General features: G+C 41.0%; 1 protein-coding gene across 1 annotated transcript in view; it reads right to left on the reverse strand.

Moving 5' to 3' along the window:
- Positions 1–413: 413 nt before the first annotated feature.
- Positions 414–26,266, reverse strand: part of pah (phenylalanine hydroxylase) — an 83,189-nt gene continuing 57,336 nt past the window's right edge. The window contains exons 8-13 of the mRNA XM_048608047.1: positions 22,017–22,086; positions 17,815–17,871; positions 8,962–9,057; positions 8,726–8,859; positions 3,849–3,964; positions 414–2,209 (exon numbers count right to left, since the gene is read on the reverse strand). Of these exons, the coding sequence (XP_048464004.1) occupies positions 2,166–2,209; positions 3,849–3,964; positions 8,726–8,859; positions 8,962–9,057; positions 17,815–17,871; positions 22,017–22,086 (517 nt within the window). The 3' untranslated portion in view covers positions 414–2,165. The remainder of the gene's footprint in view (positions 2,210–3,848; positions 3,965–8,725; positions 8,860–8,961; positions 9,058–17,814; positions 17,872–22,016; positions 22,087–26,266) is intronic.

The raw sequence follows: 26,266 nt of genomic DNA on the forward strand, positions 1-26,266 counted from the left end.
AGGATCCTTTTGGTTTTATTTCAGATTTCCAGCATCCACAGTATTTTGCTTGTATTTCCTGTCAGCTGGTTTGTTCTGTTTGAACTTTTCTTAGATCTGCAGATTTGTGAAAGGTCATTAACGACATTTCCTCAACGTTAATTGGAATAGCTTTTTGAATTTTTATTGGATTATATTATGGATATTAGTTGAAATAATAAATACCTCATTTTAACATCTATGGGTGCATTCTAATTGCGAATCCAAGATGTGTTCGTATCAGATAGATGCAATTGAAGTTGATTACACATGGTCCTTAGAGATCTATGCTACACATCTACATGGTCAATGGCAAACAAAGTTTGCACAAACCCGATTTTTGCATCTATCCTAACTTTGTATTTCAGTAAGAATAATGAAAGAGACAAACTATATACAAAAAAAAATGCCTGTTTAACAAGAGGACTGATAGATGAACAAAACAAAACGGGAAAAATAAAGAGCAAAACCAATTCATTCAAAGCAGTCAAATGTAACCATTTTGCATAAATACGCTTCTACTCAGAAGGGTCTCAGGTGTTGCCTTCAGATTAGTAACATTACCTGTATTATAACTAACAGCAGCTCAACCAGCTGTAACCCCAGATACTGGGCAACATAAAGAGCCAGAAATGTTGTATGGTCTCGACAGCTCTTCTAAGAGATTCAGAATCACATTTGGGCTGACGAAGAAGAAAGCAACCCCAGCAAAACAATTCATTTATTAGTATCTTCCAGATTTGCAAAATGAACCTGTGGTGTACTGTACAGAATGTAAGTACAGCAGTGTTCATTTGCAGGGGTCCGTCCTGGGGCATATGCTGTTTATGTAAATCATGTGGCAGAATGAACACTAGCATTTACTAATGTTGACAAATGCGATGGCTGTTGACAAGTGTACAGAGGGATATTGGCATTGTCAGAGATACAGACACAATCAAATGGTTGTCAGACATCATTTGACCAAGGGTTTTGAGTGTTTCAATTTGCTTGGTTCAACATGGAAAATTCTCCACCCACCTCCCATCACCAATTTCAAAGTGAACAAGCTGAAAGCTAGGTCAGAGAGTAGTATGTTCCCCCACCCAGCAAAATCCTCTGATCCAGATTTGATTAACACCTTGAATTCTGCTCTGCTCTGTCCTAAGGGGCCTTCAATACCACAATGTTATTATATGCAGTCAATGATGAGCTCAACTAAATTGGTTGGATTCATGCACTGTCCAGTTTTTACTGCATCTTCCTGATGACTAGAAGCAGTGAATTTGGCACAATTACATTAGAATTACTACTGTTTGTTCAAGATCTGCATAAGCACTGAAAATCCAACTATTTCCACACCAAAACTAAATCAAATGGGATTGATACACATTTACTGAAGATTGATACCAGTTTCTGATATAATAAATGTAGTAAAATTGCTTGCTTTGGCAGGAAGGTTAGTACCAGAGGGTGCGGATTGAAGGTTATTGGAAAATTAATTCATGGAGAAAATGGAGATACATTTTAGTTGAAAGTTGAGTTGCTGTGATCTAGAATGTACAGCCTGAATAATTAGTGGAAATTGATTCAAAAGTCACCTTCAATTTGGAATTGGATAAACTCTTGAAAAATTAAAAAAGAACATTGTGTCTATGGGGGATCCTACTACTGGGGTAAAAATAATTAAACATCTCATTTAATGAAGCAGTAATGGTATGACAGGCTGAATGGTCTCCTTCAATGCTATATAAGCAAATGAATAGAATGTAAGTTATGAAGAATTAGTATAGCTGTCGACAAAGATCCAATACTTCTGAAAAGCCTTTTGTATACCTTAGGACTGTGGATGCATTGCCCTGGAACTAATCAAATTTAAAGAATAGGGGATATAATGTTGGATTGACATCCTTACAATCACCTTTTAGTTGGAAATAAATGTCACAGGGCTCTAACTTCTTCAAAATTTTCCCTAAGATGGGCTACTTCACTTGGAAGATCGAGTGAGTTGAATCAGCCAAATTGTACACAATGTATATGAGATGGACAGGCATAGGTGATCAGTTTGATGGTTGAGTACACTGTTCTCATTCTATACAATTTTAAAGAGTTCTTGCATGCTTATTGATAACTTGGCTTTCACAGGAAGTAATTATGATTTGCCATTTTCACTTAAGTTTCCTGAGGGCGTGGTAGAGAGTTCCCATATCACCTGCAAATTTTAAACATTAACAATCAGAATTTATTCACTTTCTGTTCAATCAGTTGCAATACCTTACCATTCCAGTTACTAACATGCAACTTATTGCATGTTGTCTCTACGTCTCACCTGCCCTATCTCTGCAATCCCTTTCAGTCTTATGACTGTCTGAGATCTCTACATGCCTCCAATTATTGTCACCTACTCACCGCTGATTTTAATTGCTCTTCCATTTTTGGTTGTGTCTTTTATTTTCTTGTACTGGGAGCTCTTAAATCCCACTCTAAACCTCCTCACCTCTCTACCTTCCTTTCGTCCTTTAAGATGTTCTTTGAATCCCACTTCTGTGGCCAAGCATTTTCTCATCCATTTCATTGTCCCCTTGTGTGGCTCAGCATTCGGTTTGTTTGATAACTTTTCTGTGAAACATCTTGGAGGATTTTACTCTATTAAGGGTATCATGGACATAAAGGTTGCTTTTGTTGTGTTCACTTGTGCTTTTTGGTTTTATACAACTTCTAACCCCAATGATAAATATTCCTTTATTCCATAGTATTTATAGCACAGAAATAAACTATTTCTCCCAATAGGTCTATGCTTAAAACAACCCCTCTTCATCTAATGTAGTCCAAAGCCTTCTATTCTTCTCTTCCTCATGTATTCATACATGTTATCCTTAAATGTATCTATGTTATTTGCCTCACTTGCTCCCTGTGATAGTGAGTTCCACATTGTCACCACTATTTGGGTGAAGACATTTCTCCTGAATTTCCAATTGGATTTATTAGTAACTATCTTACATTAATGATATTGAAATTTGGACTCTGTGCAAATGGAAACATCTCCTTTATGCTACTGAACTGCATCTTATACCTGTCTGTCTATCCTTTAATCTCTCCCAATCCTGGTTACAATTTGCCACACCAATTAATAAATTACAATACTAATTCCCTGAAATCGTATACCATGAATTTTAGTGATAGTTGACTCTCTTCTTGAGAAAGGTACCTCTTCCCTAGCCAAAGCCACTTGATGGATTGACCAGGCACAAGTCAGCAATGTGATGGAATACCCTCTACTTGCTTAGATAAGTACTACTCCAACATCACTCAAAAAGCTTGACACCATCTGGAACAAAGCAAACTACTTGACTGGCATCCCATCTGACACCTTAACCATCCAGTCCCTTCTCTACCAGTGTACAGACTACCATTTACAAGTTACATTGCAGCAATTCAACAATGATCATTCAGCAATACTTTCTAAACCCACATCTCCTACCATCCAGAAGGACAAGGGCAGCAGATGCACGGGAACACAATCACCTGCAAGTTCCCCTCACTCACCATCCTGACTTGGAAATAAATGGTTGTCGCCAGGTCAAAATCTTGGAATTCCCATCTTAATCATATCATGGGTGTCCCTACAGTACATAAACTGCAGCAGTTCAATAAAAGCAGCTTACGACCACCTTCTCAAAAGCAACAGATCTCATAGAACGAATAAAAAAAATGACCCAATCTAAAGCAAGTTAAAACAGGCTAAATAGTGCTTCCATAAAAATGGGTCGGACACACAAATACAGTTGGTCTTCATTGGATATTCAGAATCGTTTATGACAGTCTGAGCTGTCTGAGAGAAAAATACTTACTGCTGATACTGTCAACCAGGTTCTCTAGCTGTTCAATGTTGTCCAGAACTTCAATACTTTGGGTGTAAGCATTATAACGGACAGAGAAGGGCCGAGAGATTGTGGCAGCAAATTTCCTTTGAAGGAGAAAGAAAGGTGAGTGTCAGCTAGATGGGTTCAGTTCTGAGGTAAAATCAGGAAGGTGTGATTACTCCTTAAATATTGTTGTTACTTGTCAGGAAATATTCTGACCTGGGCTCTCATCAAACTCTGACAATGTAAAACCAGCAACGCTACTGAAACAAGCCTTCTGAGGCATTTGATTGTTGAGTTTTCTAATACTTATTGGGTGATGTTTGAAAGAAAGAACTTGAATTTGTATGGCGCCTTTTACAACTTCAGGGCATTCCGTAGTGTTTTACAAATAATATAGCACTCTTAGAAGTGCAATTCCTATTCCAGGAAACAGGAGCGAGAGGCTGCGCATCACAAGTTCCAATAACAAGCAAAACAAGATAAACTGCAGAAATTGCTGGAAATACTCGGCAGATCAAGCAGCATCTGTAAAGAGAGAAATCAACTTCTGAGTGTAATTTTCCCATTTTTCATTAAAGTAGCAAGGGGTGACTTTTCTCACACAATCACCTACTCTTCCCTGGGCTCCTGGGCACCTTTCCTGTGAAATTGTGTGGCTGGAGAGGTGTCTACTTTAAACATATTTAATGCTGAGCTGTAAACCACTTCAGGACTGAGGGTGAATGGAAGAGCAGTTCGTGGTGATGTAGGAGGGCAATTACAGTCAGTCGGTGCCCAGTGCCCCAATCAGTCACAGAGACGTGTCCAATTCCAGATAAGGCATCTGGTCCGACCAGAGTCAGGGGATCCATGTCAAAGTCATAGTATCAGTCATAGAGGTTTTACTGTATAGTTACAGGCTGCCAGTCTCAATGTCTGCCAGACCGTCAGACTGTAACTGAGCACTGAACACAGAGACTGTCAGCCTGTAAGCCAGTGAGTATGCAGTATTAAAGTAATATGTTGTATACAGAGACTGGTAGCCTCCAAGTAAGTGCAAAGTGTGTAAGCACTGAGAATGCAGGCTAAGAGCTAGAATAATTCTGGCCTAGCCAGAGATGTCCACTTTCCATGAATGAATTAATATGCATCCGGTGTAGACACATTGGATGTGTGTTTGTGTGTGCACAAGTGTGCTTGTGTATCACTGAGAACAAAGTGACCCTGCAAACGCATGCAAGTCATAGATGTCCTTTAGTGATTGGAATGAGGCTGACCAGGTAGATCTCATTGAGTGTGAGATCCCTAATTGGGGTTGTTAACCCAGGCCAATCAGGGAGCCCTGGCTTAAAGATATAAATAGGAATGTCAGAGAGTCTCCTCACTCTAGCGACTGGCTCTGAGCTAGCTGGTCAGATCCCATGTACTGTGCATATGAAAATAAAGGATGACTTGGTGATGGGAAACTGGCCGCTGTGCAGTTATTTCTTGTCCCTAAACTCCAAAGTTAAGTGTTGAAAAGCTGAAGTGGTAGAGAAAGCAGGATGATATAGTAAGTCCAATGGATTCATGGCCAATGTTCACTTAAAGGATAAAAGGTTCAGAAGGATAATGACCCTGGAGCAACTGCTCCAGGACATCATTGTAAAGAGGAATATGAATGATTATTATGACAAGCAATCAGAATGCAGCCACCAGCAACCCACTCTGAATTACACATCAGGAATTGTGCAGTCTAATTTCTTTGGGAAGGAAAGGACAATTGGAAAAGGTAAAGAAATAATGTGGGTTGGGACTTCAATGAGATACAAACACATGGAAATACGGTAGTCACTATTCAATGGTAAGATTCTGAAGTTGCCATCTAAGGCCTGAGGGGAATTTGAAGATATATTTCTTGAAGTTGAGATTCTGTTTATTTTCATTCCCATTGTATTTTCAATCTGTCTCAACATTGCTCATGCCACTCCAGGCAATGGAAAATTCAGCCATAGGTCAATGATCCTTCATTAGAACTGAGAAAAGTAGAAATGTTTGAGTCATACAGTCATACAGCAAGAAAACATACCTTTGGTCCAACTAGTCCATGCCGACCATATTGCCAAACTAAACTAATCCTACCTGCCTGCGTTTAGCCCATATCCTTCCAAACCTTTCTTATTCATATACTTATTAAAACATCTTTTAAACGTTTTAAGAATACCTGCATTGACCAATTCATTCCACATACTAACCACTTTGTGTAAAAAAATTCCCCCTCATGTTCTTTTTAAGTCTTTCCCCTCTCACCTTATCTGTGCCCCCTAGTTCTGAACTCCCCCACTGTAGGGAAAAGACCTGTGCCATTCACCTTATCTATTCCCCTCATGAATTTATAAACCTCTACCAGGTCACCCCTCAACCGCCTAAACTCCAGAGGAAACAGTCCCAGTCTATCCAGCCTATTTTATGACTGAAACCCTCCATTCCAAACAACATACTGGTAATTTTTTTCTGAACCCTCTCCAGTTTAATAATACCCTTTCTATAACATGCTGCCCAGCATGGCACCCAGTACTCCAGAAGAGGCATCACCAATGTCCTGTACAACATCAACATGATGTCCCAACTCCTACACTCAAAGGTCTGAGCAATCCAAGGCAAGCCTGCTAAATGCCTTCTTAACCACCCTGTTTACCCGTGATGCAGATTTCAAATAATTATCTACCCGAACCTCTAGGTCTCTCTGTTCTGCAACACTACCCAGGGCCCTACCATTAACTGTATAAGTCCAGCTCTTGTTTGTTTCACCAAAATGCAATACCTCGCATTTATCCAAATTAAACTCCATCTGCCACTCCTCAGCCCATTGACTTAATTGATCAAGATCTCTTTGTAATGTTAGATAACGTTCTTCACTGTCCACTATTCCACCAATTTTGGTGGCATCTGCAAACCTACTAACCATGTCTCCTATATTCTCATCCAAATCATTTGTATATATGACAAACAAAAGTGGACCAGCACCGATCCCTGTGGAACGCTGGTCCCAAGCCTCCAGTCGAAAAACAACTCTCCACTACCACCCCCTGTAACTTACCGTCAAGCAAATTTTGTATTCAATTGGCAAGCTCATCCTAAATCCTATGTGATCTAACTTTACTAACCAGTCTACCCTGTGGAACCTTGTCAAAGGCTTTACTAAAATCCAAGTGAACATTGTCTACCACTCTGCCTTCATCAAGCGTTTTGGTTATGTCCTCAAAAAACTCAATCAAGTTTGTGAAACCTGATTTCCCTCACACAAAACAATGCTGACTATCCCTAACCATTCCTTGTCTCTCCAAATGCATATAATTACTATCTTTCAGAATCACCTCCAACAAAATACCGTCCACTGATGTCAGACTCACCGACTTCTCCTTAGAGCTTTTTCTAAATAAAGAACAACATTAGCCACCCTCCAGTCCTCCGGCACTTCACCCATAGTTATAGATGATACAAATATTTCTGTTAGAGGTCCCACAATTTCCTCCCCAACTTCCCATAACTGGGAAGTCCTGGGATATACTTGAGCATGGGGTGTGTGGGGTACAAGTGGAAAGGAAGCTCTGTGATGGGGTGGAAAACAAGAGAGATCGAATGATAGAAGAGTTGGCCCTTGAGGGTCAAACTGATGGGGCAGGGAAAGAAACAAAAGATTAGATTGAGTGGCCACTTTGCAGAATACCTCAATTCAGCATGCAAAAGGGTGATGGTGACTTAGTGGCATTGTGATGAGACTAGCAATCCAGAAACTCAGACTAACGCTCAATGGATATGGTTCAAATCTCACTTAGAATCTAAATTCATAAAATGGAAAGGAAAATTTATCATAAGACTCCATAACAACTTGATTGACTCTTAACCACACTCAGAAGTAGCCTGGGGAGCCATTCAGTCAAGGATCCAATGCTGTCCCAGCAAGCAATGCCCACATCCTTGGAGAGAACATTAGCTGTGTCTCTGGATTAATAGTCTAGCGATAATACCACTAGGCCATTACCTCCCCTGATGATCAGATGAGGGATGACCTGTTTGAAAAAGGGTGGTTTGGTGAAATGATTTCCTCTTCTGGGTGAATCTTAAATTGGAGCTCGAATTTCCAGGAATGAAATTAGGAAGCACTTCTTCACACAAACTGCAGGAGATATCTGCACTTTGGGTCAAAGACAGCAGATTAATTGGAGACTTCAAGACTGAACCCATTTATTTGATAAAAGTCTTTATTGTATGTAATCTTGTTTGGGATGTGGGCCTCACTGGCAAGGCCAGTAGTTGTTGCCCGTCTTTAGTTGAGTGACTTTCCAGGCCATTAAAAGTCAGCCACCTTGCTGTGGGTCTGGATCACATGTAGATCAGAGTGGGTAAAGGCAGCAGATTTCCTTCCCTAAAGGACAAGAGTGAACCACAGGGTATATCCAACAATCAATAATAGGTTTCATGGTCTCCATGACCAAGACTAGCTTTCTATTGCAGATCTTTTTTATGAATTCAATTTAAATTCCACTGTCTGCCATGGTGGGATTTGAACCCATGTAGCAAGAGCATTAGCTTGATCCTCCAGCGGTGTAGGCATCACTGCAGTACAATTACATCCAAGCACTTTGAGGGATAAAGTATAAAGGTGGGAAAATGGAATAGAGACAGGAAAGGTTTGGAGGGTTATGGGCCAAGTTCAGGCATGTGGGACTAGTTTAGTTTGGGATTATGGTTGGCATAGACTGGTTGGACTGTAGAGTCTGTTTCCATGGTCTATGACATTATGACTCTATGAAATAGCAGAGCCGTGATTGAATGGCAGAACCAGCTCAAGGGACCGAATGGCCTCCTCCTGCTCAAATATTCACAATGTGCCAGCTTACCTCACTTTCTCCTTTGCATCTTCAAATGATTCAGCGACAAAGTAGACTGGTTGGAATTTGGTGATCGGATATATCTGAGTGTGTGTCGTTTCTGGGTCAAAGGCACGCACTTCTGGTTCATTTGTTAGGCAATACTGGAAAGGAAAATGTCATTCGCTTAGACTGGTATAATATTCTACTGTAAACATGAGCGCAGAAGGGCAAATATCTGACCGGGAAGGACGAAAACGACAAACCTGCAGCTCTCCGTAGGATGACAGTAAACCTGCACCATATGCCTTGATTTCGTTATTCTGCTTACAGAGGCCAAACTCCACTGTGAACCAATAAACCTGTGAACCAGAACAGGAGAAGGACCCAGTTAACAGGATCTGGGCTGGAGAAACAAATCATCCAAATGACTTGCTTGGAAAGATTTGTAGCCAGAGCTCCTTACTAAGATTGTGTGGGGACATGCTGAGAGCAAAACCGAATATTTAGAGTCACATTTAAAAAAAAAATCTTACTTTCACAGGATATGGGCAGGCAAGTATTTACTTGCTTTAAGAGCAGTTAAGAATCAAGAACATTACTGTGAGTCTGGAGTCACATATAGACCCAGTGCCAAGGTGTGCACAATTTCAGCACTGGACAATATCTTGGATGTGAATCATTCAGTTTCAGCCAGACTTTTGAACGAGGCAAACTGAGCATTCTGAGAAACTTTGATCTCTCAAGTGTGACTGAGCCTGCATGAAATAATTTGACACGTAATCCTGATGGTGACTTCCATTCTTTTATCTGACAGGCTTCACATGTAAGGAATTTCATCGTGTTCTGTCAGTGTTCATGTGCCTCAATGCCAGCACTCAAAGAGAAGCAAGTGGGTATTTGTGCTTAAGGTAGTACTGAGGGATTAGCAACTGTTTTCAGGCTGGTCAAAATAATCCGCATGTGATGCAAATCAATATGAGATATACATACCCACACAAAAACAGAAATTGCTGGAAAATCTCAGCAGATCTGGCAGCATCTGTGGAGAGAAATCAGAGTCAACGTTTTGCATCGGATGACCCTTCCTCAGACCGTTCTGAGGAAGGATCACTCCATATGAAATGTTAACTCTGATTTCTCTCCACAGATGCTGCCAGATCCACTGAGCTTTTCCAGCAATTTCGGTTTCTCTTCCTGATTTACAGCATCCGCAGTTCTTTCAGTTTTTATTTATACATTACCCATACATGTCAGATATCATGTCTGGTGAAAGCACGTGTAATTGTTAAAATACTTATCCAATGTGGCAAGTGAATATGTGAGCCAGGGCTCCAATGACAGGACACTTAGGACTGAGATGAAGCAAAATGTCTTCACACAAATAGCAATGAGCCTGGGGGCTTCTCTGCCACAGAAAGTGGTTAAGGCCAAAATATTGAATGCTTTTAAAGGAATTAGATATTGTTCTTAGGGCTAAAAGGACAAACAGTATGGGGGAGAAAGAACAGGAGATTGCATTGGATGATCAGCCATGATCATATTGAATGACAGAGTAGGCTCAAAGGGCCGAATAGTCTACTCCTGCTCCAGTTGTCAATGTTTCAATGACTTATGCTCATTTCTCCTCAAGACCCTTTGCTCTTCTCTTCACTACTTGCAAGAGCTGCCTATTTTTAGTGTCAAAGTACATTATAATCAGGAAATAAATAAGCATAAAGTTGTTTCCTGATGTCTTCCTCATGTCTACTTCAAGTCATCTTCTTGGAAGGTCATCAATCTGGAAGCAGCTGTCTTCCTTGGAGGTTCTAGTCCTTTCCCCATCACCACTGAAGATTCATTTATTCTGCTTTGGCTGTTGTTCATAGCCTTGAGCATGGTGTCCTTATGTGGTCCTGGGACAACTCCTAAAAGGTCAACCACCCATGAGGGCTGATGTGTTCCCACCACCATTCCTGACAAACTGGAGTATGAGTTGTGATACTACATGGAATAGATAAAGCCTTACATTTATATGGCAACTTTGAAGATAACAGGACATTCCAAGGTACTCTATAGACAATGAACTATTTTTGAAGTGTAGTCACTGCTGTAATGCAGGAAGCAGTGTAACCAGTCACATGCCACAAATAGCAATATGATAATTACCAGAAAGTCTGCTTTTTAACAATGTTTCCTTAGAGATAAATATGGGTCAGGGCACAGGACAGAACTTTCCCGTTTTTCTTTAATTAACGGCCATGGAACCTTTTATATCCACTGAAGAAGGAAGAATGGCCCTTGAGCAGAATCAGGGCGTACAGCCCAGTGAATCTATGCTTGGTCCCTGTGATACAATTTGAATTAATCCAACCACCACAACACCCCTACCACCTTACCCTGCAGCCTTCAAACCATCCCTTTCTGATAATTCTCCAATTCATTTTTGACAGCCATGATTGAATGTGCTTCCACCATGCTGTCAGGCAGGGCATTTCAGGTCTTAACCATAAGATCACAAGACCATAAGATGTAGGAGCAGAAGCTGGTTATTCAACACATTGAGTCTGTTCTTCCATTCAATGAGATTATAGCTGATCTGATAATCCTCAATTCCACTTCCCTACCTTGTCCCCACAACCCTTGATCCCTTTTTGATTAAAAATTTATCTATCCCTTGAATATACTTAATGACCCAGCCTCGAACGCCCTCTGTGGTAAAGAATTTCACAGCTGTACTATCCTCTGAGAGAAGAAATTTCTCCTCATTTCTGTCTTGAATGTGTCTCCACCTTATTCTGAGATTAGGTTCTCTAGTCCTATATTGTCCCATGAGGGGGAACAATCTCTCCGTATCTACGCTGTCAAGGAGTTGCTATCAAAGCAGCATCGGCTCAGTAATAGCCTGCTCACTGATCCCATTTGGGTTCTTTCAGGGGTCTATTAGCTCCTGGCCTCATTACAGCTTTGTTTAAAACAGGAACAAAGGAGCAGAATCTCAGAGGTGAGATGAGATTGACTGCCCTTGACATCATTCTTTACCCCAAAGAGTTGTGGAGGCTCAATTATTGAAGACAGAAATCGATTAATGTCTGGAGATTAATAATCACAACAAGGAATTTGGGGATAGTACAGGAAATGAGGTAGATGATCAGCCATGATCTAATTGACTGGCAAATCAGGCTTGATAGGCTGAATGGCCTACTCTTGCTCCTACGGGTTCCTAACCTGACATCTGTCACGTGGCCCTTTTTTTCTGCTTCATCTAAATCCCTATCTCTTTCATCATCTAAAAGATGGTTCATAGAACAACACAGAGCCTCCTCAGAGCTACAATGGCAGTGTCAGTGTAGTGATCCCATCCGCTTGGCCCATATTAAATGATCAGGGGAACAAACCGACTGTACTGCTGGTTCCCAGCTGCACTATTTTAAAGCATTCATCAGTTTGAAGTAATTGATGCTGTTGTTCTTTATTTAATACCCAGCCCATAATTACCAAGGTTTTAATTCTCTAATTATTTGATTTTGTTACTACATCCCATTGAGGCTGAAAGGCATGTGATAATGATATATAATTGCTTAACATTTAAGATACCGCTTCCAGGACGTTCCTGGGCTAGGATATAAAGGCTGTGTCTCATTTTAATGGCAAGTCAACGAATTTCCTTCAGATAAGAGACTGGACACTTAAAGTTGATGCCTTATACTCTGCTGGGAAGTGTTATTCTGTTTTAATGTTAATTTAAACCCTTAAACTTTATTACAACTTGGAATACATGGGGGTCCGTGTCAACATCTGACTTACAAATATTCGTACTTACAAACATGATCCTGCGCAGGGGCATAATTTTAAAGATCCAGCATATGAACGTTCCCTGTTTTTACAAATGGCTGCTTTATATTGCCTTGCATTGTGTTCCGACTATTGTACAATTCAAGTTGTGAACAAAGATGGAACCTAATTGCATCCCAGGGGCTGTCTGGGACATACAATGCATCTGTATTTTCCTGTTTTTCACCTTAAGAATTATGGATATGTGGTTTAAATGAATTCATAACATTTTTCGTGTTTGTTCGTGTGATGTAAGTGCCATTGTCGAGGGCAGCACCTCTTATTGTCCTTAAACTCAGAGGCTTGTGAGACCATTTCAGAGGACAGTTAAGAGTCAACCACATTGTGCTGTGGAAACCGAATGAACTGTGATCAGGAACAAAAACAGAAGTTGCTGGATTGTTCAGAGGAAGGGTCACCGGACCCAAAACATGAACTCCGATTTTTTCTTCACAGATGCTGCCAGACCTGCTGAGCTTTTCCAGCAACTTCTGTTTTCGTACGTTGTGCTGTGGGCCTGGAGTCACTTGTAGGCCAGACCAGGTAAAGATGGCAGATTTCCTTCCCTAAAGGACATTAGAGAACTAGATGGGTTTTTATGGAACTTGACAATGATTACATGGCTGCACTTTATTTATAGATTTTTCATTGAATTCAAACGTCGTCATCGATCATTGGTGGAATTCAAACTTATGGCCCCAGAACATCAGAGCAAGGGCCCTTTAGGGGAGGAAATCTGCTGTGAATACCTGGCCTGACCTATTCATTACTCAAAATCTCCAGCAATGTGGTTGAATTTTCCTTGCCCTCTCAAATGGATGAACAGGCCACAGGTTTTAATGGCAATTAGGGATGGACTACAAGTGCTAGCTTTGCCAGTGATAATCACATCTCATGAAAGAATAAAAGAAAAGGATTATGAGCAACATCGTAGCTCAGAGGTCATTTCTGCTGTCTCACAACACCAGGGACTTGGGTTCAACTCCGATCTTGGGTGACTGTCCATGTAGAGCTTGCACATTCTCCCTGTGTCTGCGTGAGTTTCCTCTGGGTGCTCCAGTTTCCTCCCACAGTCCAATGGTGTGCAAGCTTGGTGAATTGACCATGCTAAATTGCCCATAGTGTCCAGGGATGTGCAGGGCTACAGGAATAGGGTTGGATGTTGGGTCTGGGTAGGATGCTCTTCAAAAGTTTGATGTGGACCCAATGGGCTGAATGGTCTGTTTCTACATTGTAGGGATTCTATGATTCTAGGGAATCCTTTACAAGGATATCTGTTGTCAATATGAATAATACTCTGGTTCAGTAGCGGTCTTTTTTTTCCCCCTTTATTCATTAACAGTATGAGGGCATCGCTGGCCAGTTAGTATTTATTGCCCAGAGGGCACTTAAGAGTCAACCACAGTGCTGTGACTCTGGAGTCACATGTAGGCAAGGATGGCAGTTTCCTTCCAACAATGGGTTTTTCCAACAATTGACAATGGATTCATGGTCATCATTAGATGCTTAATTCCAGATATTTTTATTGAATTCAAATTCCACCATCTGCTGTGGTGGGATTTGAACCCAGGTCCCCGGAACGTTATCTGGGTCTCTGGATTAACAGTCTAGTGATAATACCACTAGGCTATCATCTCCTCATCTCAAGTCTACTCTCACTTCCCTGATGACAAGTGTGATGATGCTGTCACTTTAAGAGGTTACTTTGTCCTGGTTTTCTTTGAAGAGAGTTTGTAAATCTAGAGGCATAGAGCAGTCTGCCAGAACCACTACAGTAAATAACTTGTGAGGCCTTGGATTTCTGTTTTTACAGCATGAATAGGCGTGGCCAGCTCTCACAGATCGGGATTTCTGGGTTTTGTGTTTTTCAGTAGCATCAAAAGCTGTTTGGGGTCTCAGAAGAGTTGGAAGCTTCGGTAAATGATTCCTAGCTGCAACTTTCTCTGAAATTTCTCTTGATGTTTCTTCCTCCTGGTTTGGAGAACTGCATGTAAGAAAATGCGTCTGAATTTGCCTTTTTGCCAAGGGGTGCGTTTATGGGATGTTACTATATTGTAAGAGGTACTGTATCTATTACTCGGTTAAGTTTTCCAATTGTTGTTATTCTAAACTCCTCTTTCTTTTTATTGTATTTTAACTATAATGTTGAGTAGTTTGACTTAGTCACATCACATCTGGAACACCCACATTACATCAACCTTTAAAATAAGAAAATCTTAGGATCTAGGCTACGTTCTGAAAATATTTTGAGGGGCTCTGGTCTGGACAATAACACAAGACAAACAAAGTCTTATCATTACTTCATGTGACATCATATTCACTTGAGGAATTATTAGTAAGTCCAGCATGTTGTTAATGCATCATTTGTCTGCAGGCCCTTTCCTGAAGTTTTGAATCCCTTCATTTGAACCCATCACTGCCTGACCACTGCCACATTAACCCTGGCAAAGCCTGGTTATTGATGGACATTAATCCTGAGCACCTCTGAAAACTGCAGAGTTTCTTGTTTTGTTTCATGCCTTTGAAGGCCCAATTTTGATGCCGATCAAAACGTTCAAACTGAACTCTGAAAAAATTGAACATTTTTGCCAAACTGCTAAGTTTTTGCACCAAATACTAAACATTTACTTATTATCATTAATAGGCTCCTACTTCTATTCTGGAGATTTCAGATGGGATCTTCCCAGCCCCTGAACAACGCGGGTGTTAGCGAGAAAGTTGGGAGATTCGTGTGAGATCAGCAGCGAGGAGTTCCCACTGTCCAGAGCAAAAAGTCCCATTTTCTAACCAACTTTTGATGGGTGAGGTGAGATTCACACTAGTGAGCAGTAAGAAGCCTATTAGTGTGCACTGTGTGCATTAACATCTTCATTATTTGGTCACGGCACCTTATTGATACATATTTTCCCATTTTCCTACCCACCAGATAGAAACCAGATGGAGACAATTCCCGATATGAAAGTCCGAGCAAGGACCTGGCCACTCCATCTCACTGCTCGCTCCTCTGACTCCATATCAGCCCCAGACCGTGCTCCATGGTCACTGACTGCACAGTGCCCCTTCCCCATCCAGCAGAATCTTCACGACTCCCTGGGTGAAGTGGGATGACTTTGTCCTCTATCAGCACATCTGGGGCAAACAAAACAAACCGTGCAGGGCTTGAAACATGGCACTGGTGCCAGCAATCCCAGGAGGTCCTGGCAGTGGGCAGGTTTGCCTGCAGTGAGTGGAAGAACATACAAGCTGGTTGCTGTAGGAGCAGGGTACATAGCTAATGAGGTGAGTTTGGGATAATTGTGGGAGATAACTCACCAGGACTCACAGAGAGAAACCCTTCAGGAAACCTGCCAAAATATACATTGAGCTAATTTCTGCGTAAGATTCAGCCTATTTGTATATCCACAGAAGTGGACAATTCTAAGGGTGTTTCTAACCCACTGTGACAGGAAGAGCAAAAGCAATAATTTGGCACATCATTGGACGAGCATGTTTCATTTTAAGTCCTGTACATGGCGCTACTGTGCATTCTGTCAACCAATTATTTTAAAATTATTACAATGTATTTGGAACAAAGAAACAAGCTATTTAACCATAACAACAAAGTTGCTGGAAAAGCTCAGCAGGTCTGGCAGCATCTGTGAAGGAAAAAACAGGGTTAACATTTCGGGTCTGGTGACCCTTCCCCGAAACGTCAACTCCAATTTTTCTTTTCTTCACAGATGCTGCCAGACCTACTGAGCTTTTCCAGCAACTTTGTTTTTGCTCTTGATTTACAGAATTTGCAGTTCTTTCGGTTTTTTAAAACTATTTAACCAGCTGCCCCAAGCAAGTTTCTGCTCCACAAGAGCTTTCTTCTATTTCTGTTACACAGAAGTAACCAAAATCCTTTCCGAGCCACTCACCATCCTGACTTGGAAATATATCACTGTTGCTTCACTGTTGCTGGGTCAAAATCCAGGAACTCCTGTCCTATCAGCATTGTAAGCATCTCTGCATCAAGTGAACTGCAAGGGTTCAAGAAGGCAGCTCACTATCACCTTCTTGAGTTGAGGAGAGGAAATAGATACTGGTCCAGCCATCAACGTCCACATCCCAAGATTAAATCAAGTAAAACTTGTTTCTTCCTCATGTGTGTATCTAGATTACTATTAAATTCATCTGCTTCAAACACTCTTTGAGGGACCGAGTTCTACATTCTCAATGTTCTCTGAGTGGAGACATTCTTGGATTCCTGATTGAATTTATTAGAAACATAGAACCATAGAAAATCGGTGCAGGAGTGGCCATTCGGCCCTTCGAGCCTACACCACCGTTCAATATGATTATGGCTCACCATGCAACTTCAATATCCCTCTTCTGTTTTCACTCCATACCCCATGATCCCATTAGCCACAAGGCCATGCCCAGCTCCCTCTTGAATATATCTAATGAACTGGCCCCGACAGCTTTCTGTGGTAGAGAATTTGACAAGTTCACAACTCTCTGGGTGAAGAAATTCTTCCTCATCTCAGTTCTGAATGGCTTACCCCTTATTCTTAGACTATGACCCCTAGTCTGGACCCCAACATTAGGAATATTCTTCCCACATCTAGCCTGTCCAGTCCCATCAGGATTTTATATGTTTCTATGAGATCCCCCCTCATTCTTCTAAATTCTAGCAAGTACAAGCCCAGTCAATCCAATCTTTCCTCATATGTCAGTCCTGCCATCCTGGGAATCAATCTGGTGAAGAATGTTCTTCCTCAGACTAGGAGACCAAAACTGCGCACAATACTCAAGGTGTGGCCTCTCCTTGGCCCTGTATAACTGCAGCAAGATTGTCTTATATCGATAGCCTCTAGTAATGGTCTTTCCTGCTAGTGTAAATATCTTTTCTACATGCTGCCCTATCAAACTTTTCCATAATGTTAAAGATGTCTTTCAGTTCATCCCAAATTCTTTCATCTTCTGGAGAAAAAATCCCAAGCCTGTCCACCCACCCATTGTTCAATTTTTCCAAATAGGCATAGGTTTTCAGTTCTGGTCATCGCAGTAAATCTATTTTTACACTGACTTCAGTTAATTTTATACTATGCAGACCAAATTGGCTCACAGATCTTGTAAAATAGAACTGCACAGTTACAATGAGTCTCCAGGCAGTCTCTCCTGCCCAAATGGTTTGTGTCAGTGTTCCTGCTCCACATAATTCTTGTGCTCCTGATCTCAGTGTATCCTCCTGTTCATTTCTCCCACATGTGTGCACTCCCAGTCACCAGGTAAAATTTAAATTATAGACAGACAGAAATGAAACAAGACGTCCTACATACCGTAGCAAGCTTCTCAATAAATTCATCTGGAGCACCCAGAGATGCAAGTCCTATTTCCTGTAAGCATAGGGAATGACAAACAACAGTTATTTAGTGAAAGGCCTGAAAATGAAAGGCACTTACCAGTTAGACGAAGTTAGATGAAGTTGGCCATTCATGCCCCTAATAATTGCACATTAAGTCGTAACAGCGTTTATTCCACCACTCTCCTATCCAACGCCACGAAGAAAGAACCTCTACCCACGCTCCTTACATTTTGCTTTTATCTTACAACAACAGCTTGTAATTACAAATCATGTTTAACGTTAAGAAATCATGTAATCAGGCAAAAAAAAGCCACAGTAGAGATACCAGGATGGGCAACCAAAAAAAGTCAAATCAATGAGTTTTACAGAGGATCTTAAAGGAAAGGGGAGAGGAGAAATAGCAAAATAGTTTAGGGAGAGAATTCCAGAGTTTTGAAAGTTGAGGCATGACTGGAAAATGGGAATCTGAAGCTGTATTCCTTTACATGTCATAGTTTAACTTAAAGATTCATGCACCTATATCATCAACTATAATGTAGTAATTACATTCGAGGCTATGGGCCTAGTGTAGGAAAGGGGGACTAGTGTAGGTAGTAATGTATTGTTGGCAGAACAGACATGATGGGCTGAAGGCACTCTTCTATATTGTATGATTCTATAATTCATCCCCTGCGTAAATTGTAAATCCCCAGTATCTCTAAGATTTCATCAGAACTCAGACCCTAACAGGAGTGACAATGTCTGCATTTCCACTGAAAGTAATTTAATGTCTCCCCAGCTGCCAATACTGAACACAATGCTCCAGCTGTGTTCTGACCAGAGAACTATTCAATTCAGATATTCTGAGGAAGAAGGGTACAGATGGGTACTTCTTTTCATCAGCATCCCTGCTGCTGGGATTTGGTCCATGGGGTCTAAATCCCCAATCAAACCTCTCCCAGTCTGGTATTGACTGAAGAACCAGGTATTCCCCCACAATCTCCATCACCATCAACACCCACAGCTGGAGTATTGTGAACAATTTTATCCTCCTTATTTAAATACGGTGCATTTGCTAGAGAGTAACACAGATTCACCTGACTAACTTTTGTGGCAGTAGGATTGCTGTAAAGAATTAGAGGAGATCTCATTGCAACCTACAAAATTCTTACAGGGTGTGACACTGTGGATGCAGAAAGCTGTTTCCCTAAATTCTAAAACCTCCCAGAAGAGAAAACATCTTATCTACAAGCACCTTGTCAAGATCTCACAGGATCTATTATGTTTCAGTCAAGGCACCCCTCACTATTCTAAACTCCAGTGGATACAAATCCACTCTGTGCAGTCTTTCTTTATATGACAACTCACCCACTCCAGGTATTAGTCTGGCAGACTCTTAACTGAACTCCTTCATAAGCACATATATCTTCCCTTTAGGAACGAGACAAATATCCCTTGCATTAAGCAACAATGTTCTACTAGCTTTAGTAATTACTTGCTGTACCTGCATACTAACATTTAATGATCCATACAGGAGGACAGATACATCCCTCTGCATCTCAGAGCTCTGCAATTTCTTAGTATTTAGATAATACACTTTTTAAAAAAAAAATTCCTGTCAAAATGGGCATTTCACATTTTCCCACATAACGTACTCTATTTGCAAGATTTTTGCCCACTCACATAAAACATATCTAGATCTTCTTGTAGATTCATTGTGTCCTTTTCATAAATTACTTTCCTATGTATCTTTGTGACATCAAAAGAAATTTAGCACTCATAACCTCAGCCCCTTCACCCATGTCACTTTTATAAATTGTAAACAGTTGAGGTTCCAGCATTATTCCTTGTAGTACACACTCATCACATCTGGCCAACCAGAATATGACCCATCTATTTGTACACTCTGCTTCCTGTTAGCCAGCCATTCTTCTACCTACACCAACATGTAACCGCCTTTATTTTCCACAATAACTTTTGGTTTGACACTTTATCAAATGCCTACTGAGAACCAAAGTACAACAAAAGTTTCCACAGTTTCCAGTTACTATTTACCGTAAGAAATAGAAACAGCAGTCAAACGTTCAGCCCCTCACGTCTGTTCCACCATTCAGTACGATCATCGTTGATCCAATATTCCTCATATCCTGCATTATCACCGCAGCACACTGCACTTCTTCAAAGAACTTCAAGAGATTGATCAAACACAATCTCGACTTCATGAAACCTTTCAAGCTTTAAAACTTTAAAGAATTATTTCCTTTTTAACGTCTCCAAAGAAACTCATGCTATCAATCTTTCTATTTCTATCTAGCTTTCGCTCACCAGCTATTTTCCCTCTTTATTAACATACACTTTAGTGACCTATGCCTTAAATTAATTTGCCAATTCACTTTAGCCACCTATGCTTTCATGCCCACATAATTTCCTTAATTTAAGTTTAAATATTTGTCTTGGACCCACTTCTCTCTCTCTTAAACTGGATGTAAAATTCAGTCATATCATGGCCATTGCTACCCAGAAGGGGAGGCTTGCCCCTTCACTATGGCTTCTCTGTTAATTAATCTTACCTCATAACACAATATTAGGTCTCGTATAATCTGCTCTCTGTTTGGCTCCAGAGTGTAAAGTTCCAGAAATGTCTAGAAGATTCTGTGAATGCTTTATCTGGGTTACCTTTGCTGAAATTTCTAGTCAGTGTATAAATTAAATTCACCCATGATTATCACCAGTCCTTTCTTACAAGCTGTTCTTATTTTTTCTTTTATTCTCCCTACAGCCATGTAGTTACTTTTCTGGAGTTTGTACACTACCCCCACGTGACTTCTTGTCTTTATCATTTCTTATCACTACCCAAACCACTTCTACATCCTGGTTTCATGAACTTAAGTTATCTGTCTCTCTTGCATCAATACCATTTTCATGGTGATTTGTTCAAATACTTAGTCCCAGGGGGTGTTGAAGCTCAGTCATTGAGTAGGTTCAAGACAGGAATTGGTAGGTCTCTCATGCTAATGATCCCAAGGGATGTGGGATAGTGGAGGTAAGTGATCAGCCATGATCTACTTGAATGGTGGAGCAAGCTTGATGGGCTGAATGGCCTACTTTTACTTATATTTTCTACGTTTTCTCCTCCTGTCATCCAATAAACTAAGCTGTTAGTTTCAGCAAGGTCTCTTTTAGCAGTGGTTAGACCACAGTCAACATATTCAAGGGAGTCTCATGCCTGCTGGGTGTAAATCTAAAAGCAGGACCTATGCCTTCTTTGGTGTTCTTGAAGCTCATTTGTTGTTATGCCATTGGTTGTTATAATCACAGAAAGTGCTGGAGAAACTGAGCAGGTCTGGCATCATCTGTGGAGAGAGGAACAGAATTAATGTTTCAAGTCTGGAATGATTCTTCAGAGTTCAGACTTCTGAAGTAGAGTCATACCGGACTAGAAACATTAACTCTGTTTCTCTCTCCATAGATTCTGCCCGACCTGCTGAGTTTCTCCAGCACTTTCGGTTTTTATTTCAGATTTTCTGCATTTGCAGTATCCAGAGGGTTGTACTAATGTTCCAGTCATCCTGAATTTAAATTCACTTGGTAGATAAAAGTAGAATTAAAAACTAATATTGGTGATGATGTAACTAACTAGATGGTTGTAAATGAAGGGTCTGATGAAGGGTCTAGGCCCAAAACGTCAGCCTTTCTGCTCCTATGATGCTGCTTGGCCTGCTGTGTTCATCCAGCTCTGCACCTGGTTGTAAAACCCCATCTGGTTCACTAACATCTTTAGTAAAGGAAGTCCGTTGTCCTTCCCAGCCCAGCCTACATGAGACTCCAGCCCTACAGCACTGTGATTGATTCTAAATAGCCTGAGGTAGTCAATAAGTTCACAGGGAATTAAAGATGGACCATAAATTCTGGCTTTCCCAGAAATACCTACATTACTTAAAATGTTTTTCTTTTTAAAAATGGCCCAGTTAGTCGCTTAATTCAAGGGCAATTGGAGATGGTCAGTAAAGACTGGCCTTAACATTGGGTCTCACATCCTGTGAATGAAAAGAGGAAAGAACGAGACAGAGAGAGACAGTGAGAGAGGGAGAGAGAGAAAAGACAGAGAGAGCAAAAGCTATTGTTCTTCAAAACAGTTTTCTTCATGTCAAGGCTTTGAAACACTTCAGGGTGCAGTTTGAAATATGTTGCACTGACCTGTGAAAATTGGGCAAATTTTGGGTCACAAAAGAGTGGCACATGCCCCAGCAACTCGTGACACACGTCCCTAAAGGTAGGAAGAAACATACAAATGAGTGACATCATTCAAGTCTTCACAGGAGCAGGGTCTATTGATATGAAGTGCAGTGACAGAGTTGAAGCCAATGCAAGCTGTGTACTGTGAGCCATTTCTGAAGGTATAGAATTGAAAAACAGAGAACTTATGGCAAACTTATAAGGAACATACATTAAAACTGCACTTGGAGCAAATATGTATTGTTCTATTCTCCACATTGCGAAATTGATACAGAAGCACTGAAGAAGGTGCAAAAATATATCTATAAGGATGATACAGGTACCAAAGAGTTTTAACCATTGCAATAAGTTGAATCGCAGGGGGCCCCACCCACAGATTTATAACTGGAACTTTGAGGTAACTGAGGTAGCCCTGTGTAAACCAATTTGCTAGCAAATGTCAGAAGCTGCTGGAAAAGCTCAGCAGGTCTGGCAGCTTCTGTGAAGAAAAAAATAAATCAAAGTTATTGGGTCCAGTGACCCTTCCTCAGAACAGGTCTGGGGATGGGTCACCGGACCCGAAACGTCAACTCCAATTTTTCTTTTCTTCACAGATGCTGCCAGACCTGCTGAGCTTTTCCAGCAACTTCTGTTTTCGTTCCTGATTTGCAGATCCGTAGTTCTTTTGGTTTTGCTAGCAAATGTGCTCAACATCAAAAACAAACAAAAACACAGTGACGCAATAAATATATGAAAAATGTTGTCCATCTTTACAACGGCCTCAGCTTGTATCGTCAAAGACATTAAAACACACTGGGAGTTATGTCTGGAAAAACTCAGTAGCGATGCTCTGTTCTTTTTGGTTCACTACTGCATCAATGAAATCAAATACTTTTGTCGCATTTCCATGCTGCAGTGTAAAACCTCAGGGCACCTTTATGTGCATTACAGGTTTCAGCCAGGGTAACAGACAGGTGACTCAGTGAGCAAATGGGCTTTCATCACACTCTTCAGGGTCATTGCTCTCCTCAGTCATACTTGCAGGGAGTCACAGTGATCTCAAATGTCAAATGGCGGGTCGTACATGATTTCATGCTGTAGTGGGGCCTAACTCTGCTCCAATTGGTTAGCCTGGTCACATAATTAGACAGGTTAGACGCAGGAAGGATGTTCCTGATGGTGGGGTGTCCAGTACCAGGGGTCATAGTTTATGGATAAGAGGTAAATCTTTTAGGACTGAGATGAGGAGAAATTGCTTCAGCAAGAGTCATAGAGGTTTACAGCATTGAAACAGGCCCTTCGGCCCAACTTCCATGCTGCCCAGAGAGTGGGGAGCCTGTGGAATTCACTGCCACCGAATGCGGGTGATGCTAAAACATTGTGTTTTCCAGAAGGAGGTACAGAAAGTTCTTGTGGCTAGAGGTATTGGGGAGGACAAGATTTTTTTTATTCATTCACAGAATGAGGGCATTGCTGGCCAGGCAGCATTTATTGCCCATCCCTAATGCCCAGAGGGCTGTTAAGACTGAACTATATTGCTGTGTGTCTTGAGTCACATGTTGGCCAGATGAAGTGACAATGGCAGTTTCCTTCCCTAAAGGGAATTACGTGAACCAGATAGATTTTTTTTCGACATTGGATTCATGGTCATCATTAGACTCTTAATTAGAGACTTTTTTTGTTGATTTCACATTCAACCACCTGCTGTGGCAGGATTCAAACCTGGGTCCTGGGAACATTACCTGGTCTCTGGATTAACAGTCCAGCAATGATACCACTAGGCCATCAATTCCCCATGATTAGGACATTGAGCTTGATTATCAGCCATGATTATATTGAATGGTGGAGGAGGCTTGAAGGGCTGAATGGCCTACTCCTACATCTATCTTCCATATGTCTGTGTTTCTGTGATAAACTGGATTGTGTTCAATTAATCTGGAGTTACCAATCCAAACATTTGCATTATTACCGCCATTTTATTTCTCACAGACACTATAACTTTAAATGATATGAATCATAGCATGTGACTTGAAGGTGAAGATCTCATAATCGACCTTATCCCTTCTTCAATACCTTTAAATCGACATCCAATTTCTTGCATTACAAGGGATAACTTAAGCACTGCAGCATCAGGTGAAATATCCCACTAAGAGCAAAATCAAATCAGTGTCTGGGCTAACGTCAAGTTATTAAAGTAAATAGAGAAGCTTCTATGCAGTTGCTTCTTGTAGCATGTTGTGCTTTGGGTGCTCTGGGGCAAAGTTGGAGTCTTTATAGCCCCAAGTCACATCCTGGAATACAGTGATGATGTAAATGGCACGTCTCTTAGAGGTACACTAACATACCAATCATGAGACATAACACAACAATCATGGACGTTCTATTGGACACCCAATTCTGTTGGCTGGATCAGCTGACAACTAAAGTTTTGGGTCAACTGAATTTGATTATTTTCAATTTCACTGCAACAGAAGATATTGAACAAATTTTGATCTCAAGGAGACCTTTTGGAAGTCTCTACAATACTGAATTGATAAGGTGGATGCAGAAAAGATATTTTCAGTGTTGGAACAGTCCAAAACTAGGGGCATAAATATTCAATAGTGATTAATAATTTCAATAGAGAATTCAGGAAAAACCTCTTTGCCCAGAGGATGATGAGAATGTTAAACTTACTGCTCCAGGAAGTGGTTGAGTCTAATAACATAGATACATTTACATGGAATCTAGGTAAATTCATGAGGGAGAAAAGTATAGGGAACGAGGATGAAGAGGCCGAGATGAAGAGGGATAGGAAGCATAAACACAGGCATCAATTAATTGGGCTGAATGGCCTGGTTCTGTGTTCTAAATTAAAGTTTATTAAAGTAAATATTTGTTCATGACTCTCATTGAAATTGTTGAACACCTTGGTGGGGTAGATGCTTAGAGATTATCTCCCCTGGTTGGGGGGGTACTGTCAAAAACTGGGCATCATTGTCTCAGAATAAGGAGCCTATCATCTGGGGCTGAAATGAGGAGACAATTTTTCACTTGAAGGGTTTGTGAATTCTGAAAATCTCCAGTCCAGAGGGCTATGAATCCTCAATCGTTGGGTATTTTTTGAAAGTAGGACTGGATATTTTGGGATGGATCTTGACTAGTTGTGGAAGATTGTTGAACTAGAAATAATTGGGATGAATCTTCCAGCTCTCTGATTTTGGATCAGTGCTTCTTTCTAGCCATTGGTAAATGATTGGTCAAAATACTGAGCCCATCTGGAACAGATTTCTTGTAAATAAAACAAAGGTAAAATTGACTCTCCCCGGGGCAGGACTGCATTATCAGAGGTGCTGTTTTTCAGACGATACAATTACAAAAATAACATAACACTAACCCACCTAGCCTGCACATCCCTGGAAACTACGGGCAATTTCCTATGGTCAATCCATCCTAACCTGCAACAGAAACAGAAGTTGCTGGAAAAGCTCAGCAGATCTGGCATCATCGGTGAAGAAAAGATCAGAGTTAACGTTTCAGGTCTGGTGACCCTTCCTCAGAACCCCTGAGGAAGGGTCACTGGACCCGAAGTGTTAACTCTGATTTTTTTCTTCACAGATGCTGCCAGCCCCACTGAGTTTTTCCAGCAACTTCTGTTTTTGTTCCTGATGCACCGCATCCACAGTTCTTTCGGTTTTTATTCACCCTAACCTGCACATCTTTGGACTGTGGGAGGAAACAGGAGCACCTGGAGGAAACCCATGCAGACACGGGGAGAATATGCAAACTCCACACAGACAGATGCCCAAGGGTGGAATTGAATCCAGGTCGCTGGTGCTGTGAGGCAACAGTGCTAACCTTTGTGAACTATTTTGAAATTCCATGATGGAAGGAAAATATTTATAAATTAGTTGTTGGAACAGTGGTGTCGCCGATCAAGTGCATTCCTTAGTTGTCAGTGCCGTTGGTGGTGCTCTATCTCCCTGATTGCTGCATTCCATATGGGACTGCTAGTGAGGGAGTTGCAGAGTTATCACTGTACTGGAACAGCAGTGATGTCATTGAGTTATACAGTTTTACAGATCTACAGCACAGAAAAAGGGCCCTTCAGCCCATCGAATCTGCACCAGTCAGAAAAAATACACCGAACTATGTTAAGAGATAGTAGGAACTGCAGATGCTGGAGAATCTGAGATAACAAGGTGTAGAGCTGGATGAACACAGTAGGCCAAGCAGCATCAGAGGAGCAGGAA

Source organism: Rhincodon typus, chromosome 18, assembly GCF_021869965.1.
Source record: "Rhincodon typus isolate 14 chromosome 18, sRhiTyp1.1, whole genome shotgun sequence".
NCBI lineage: Eukaryota > Metazoa > Chordata > Chondrichthyes > Orectolobiformes > Rhincodontidae > Rhincodon > Rhincodon typus.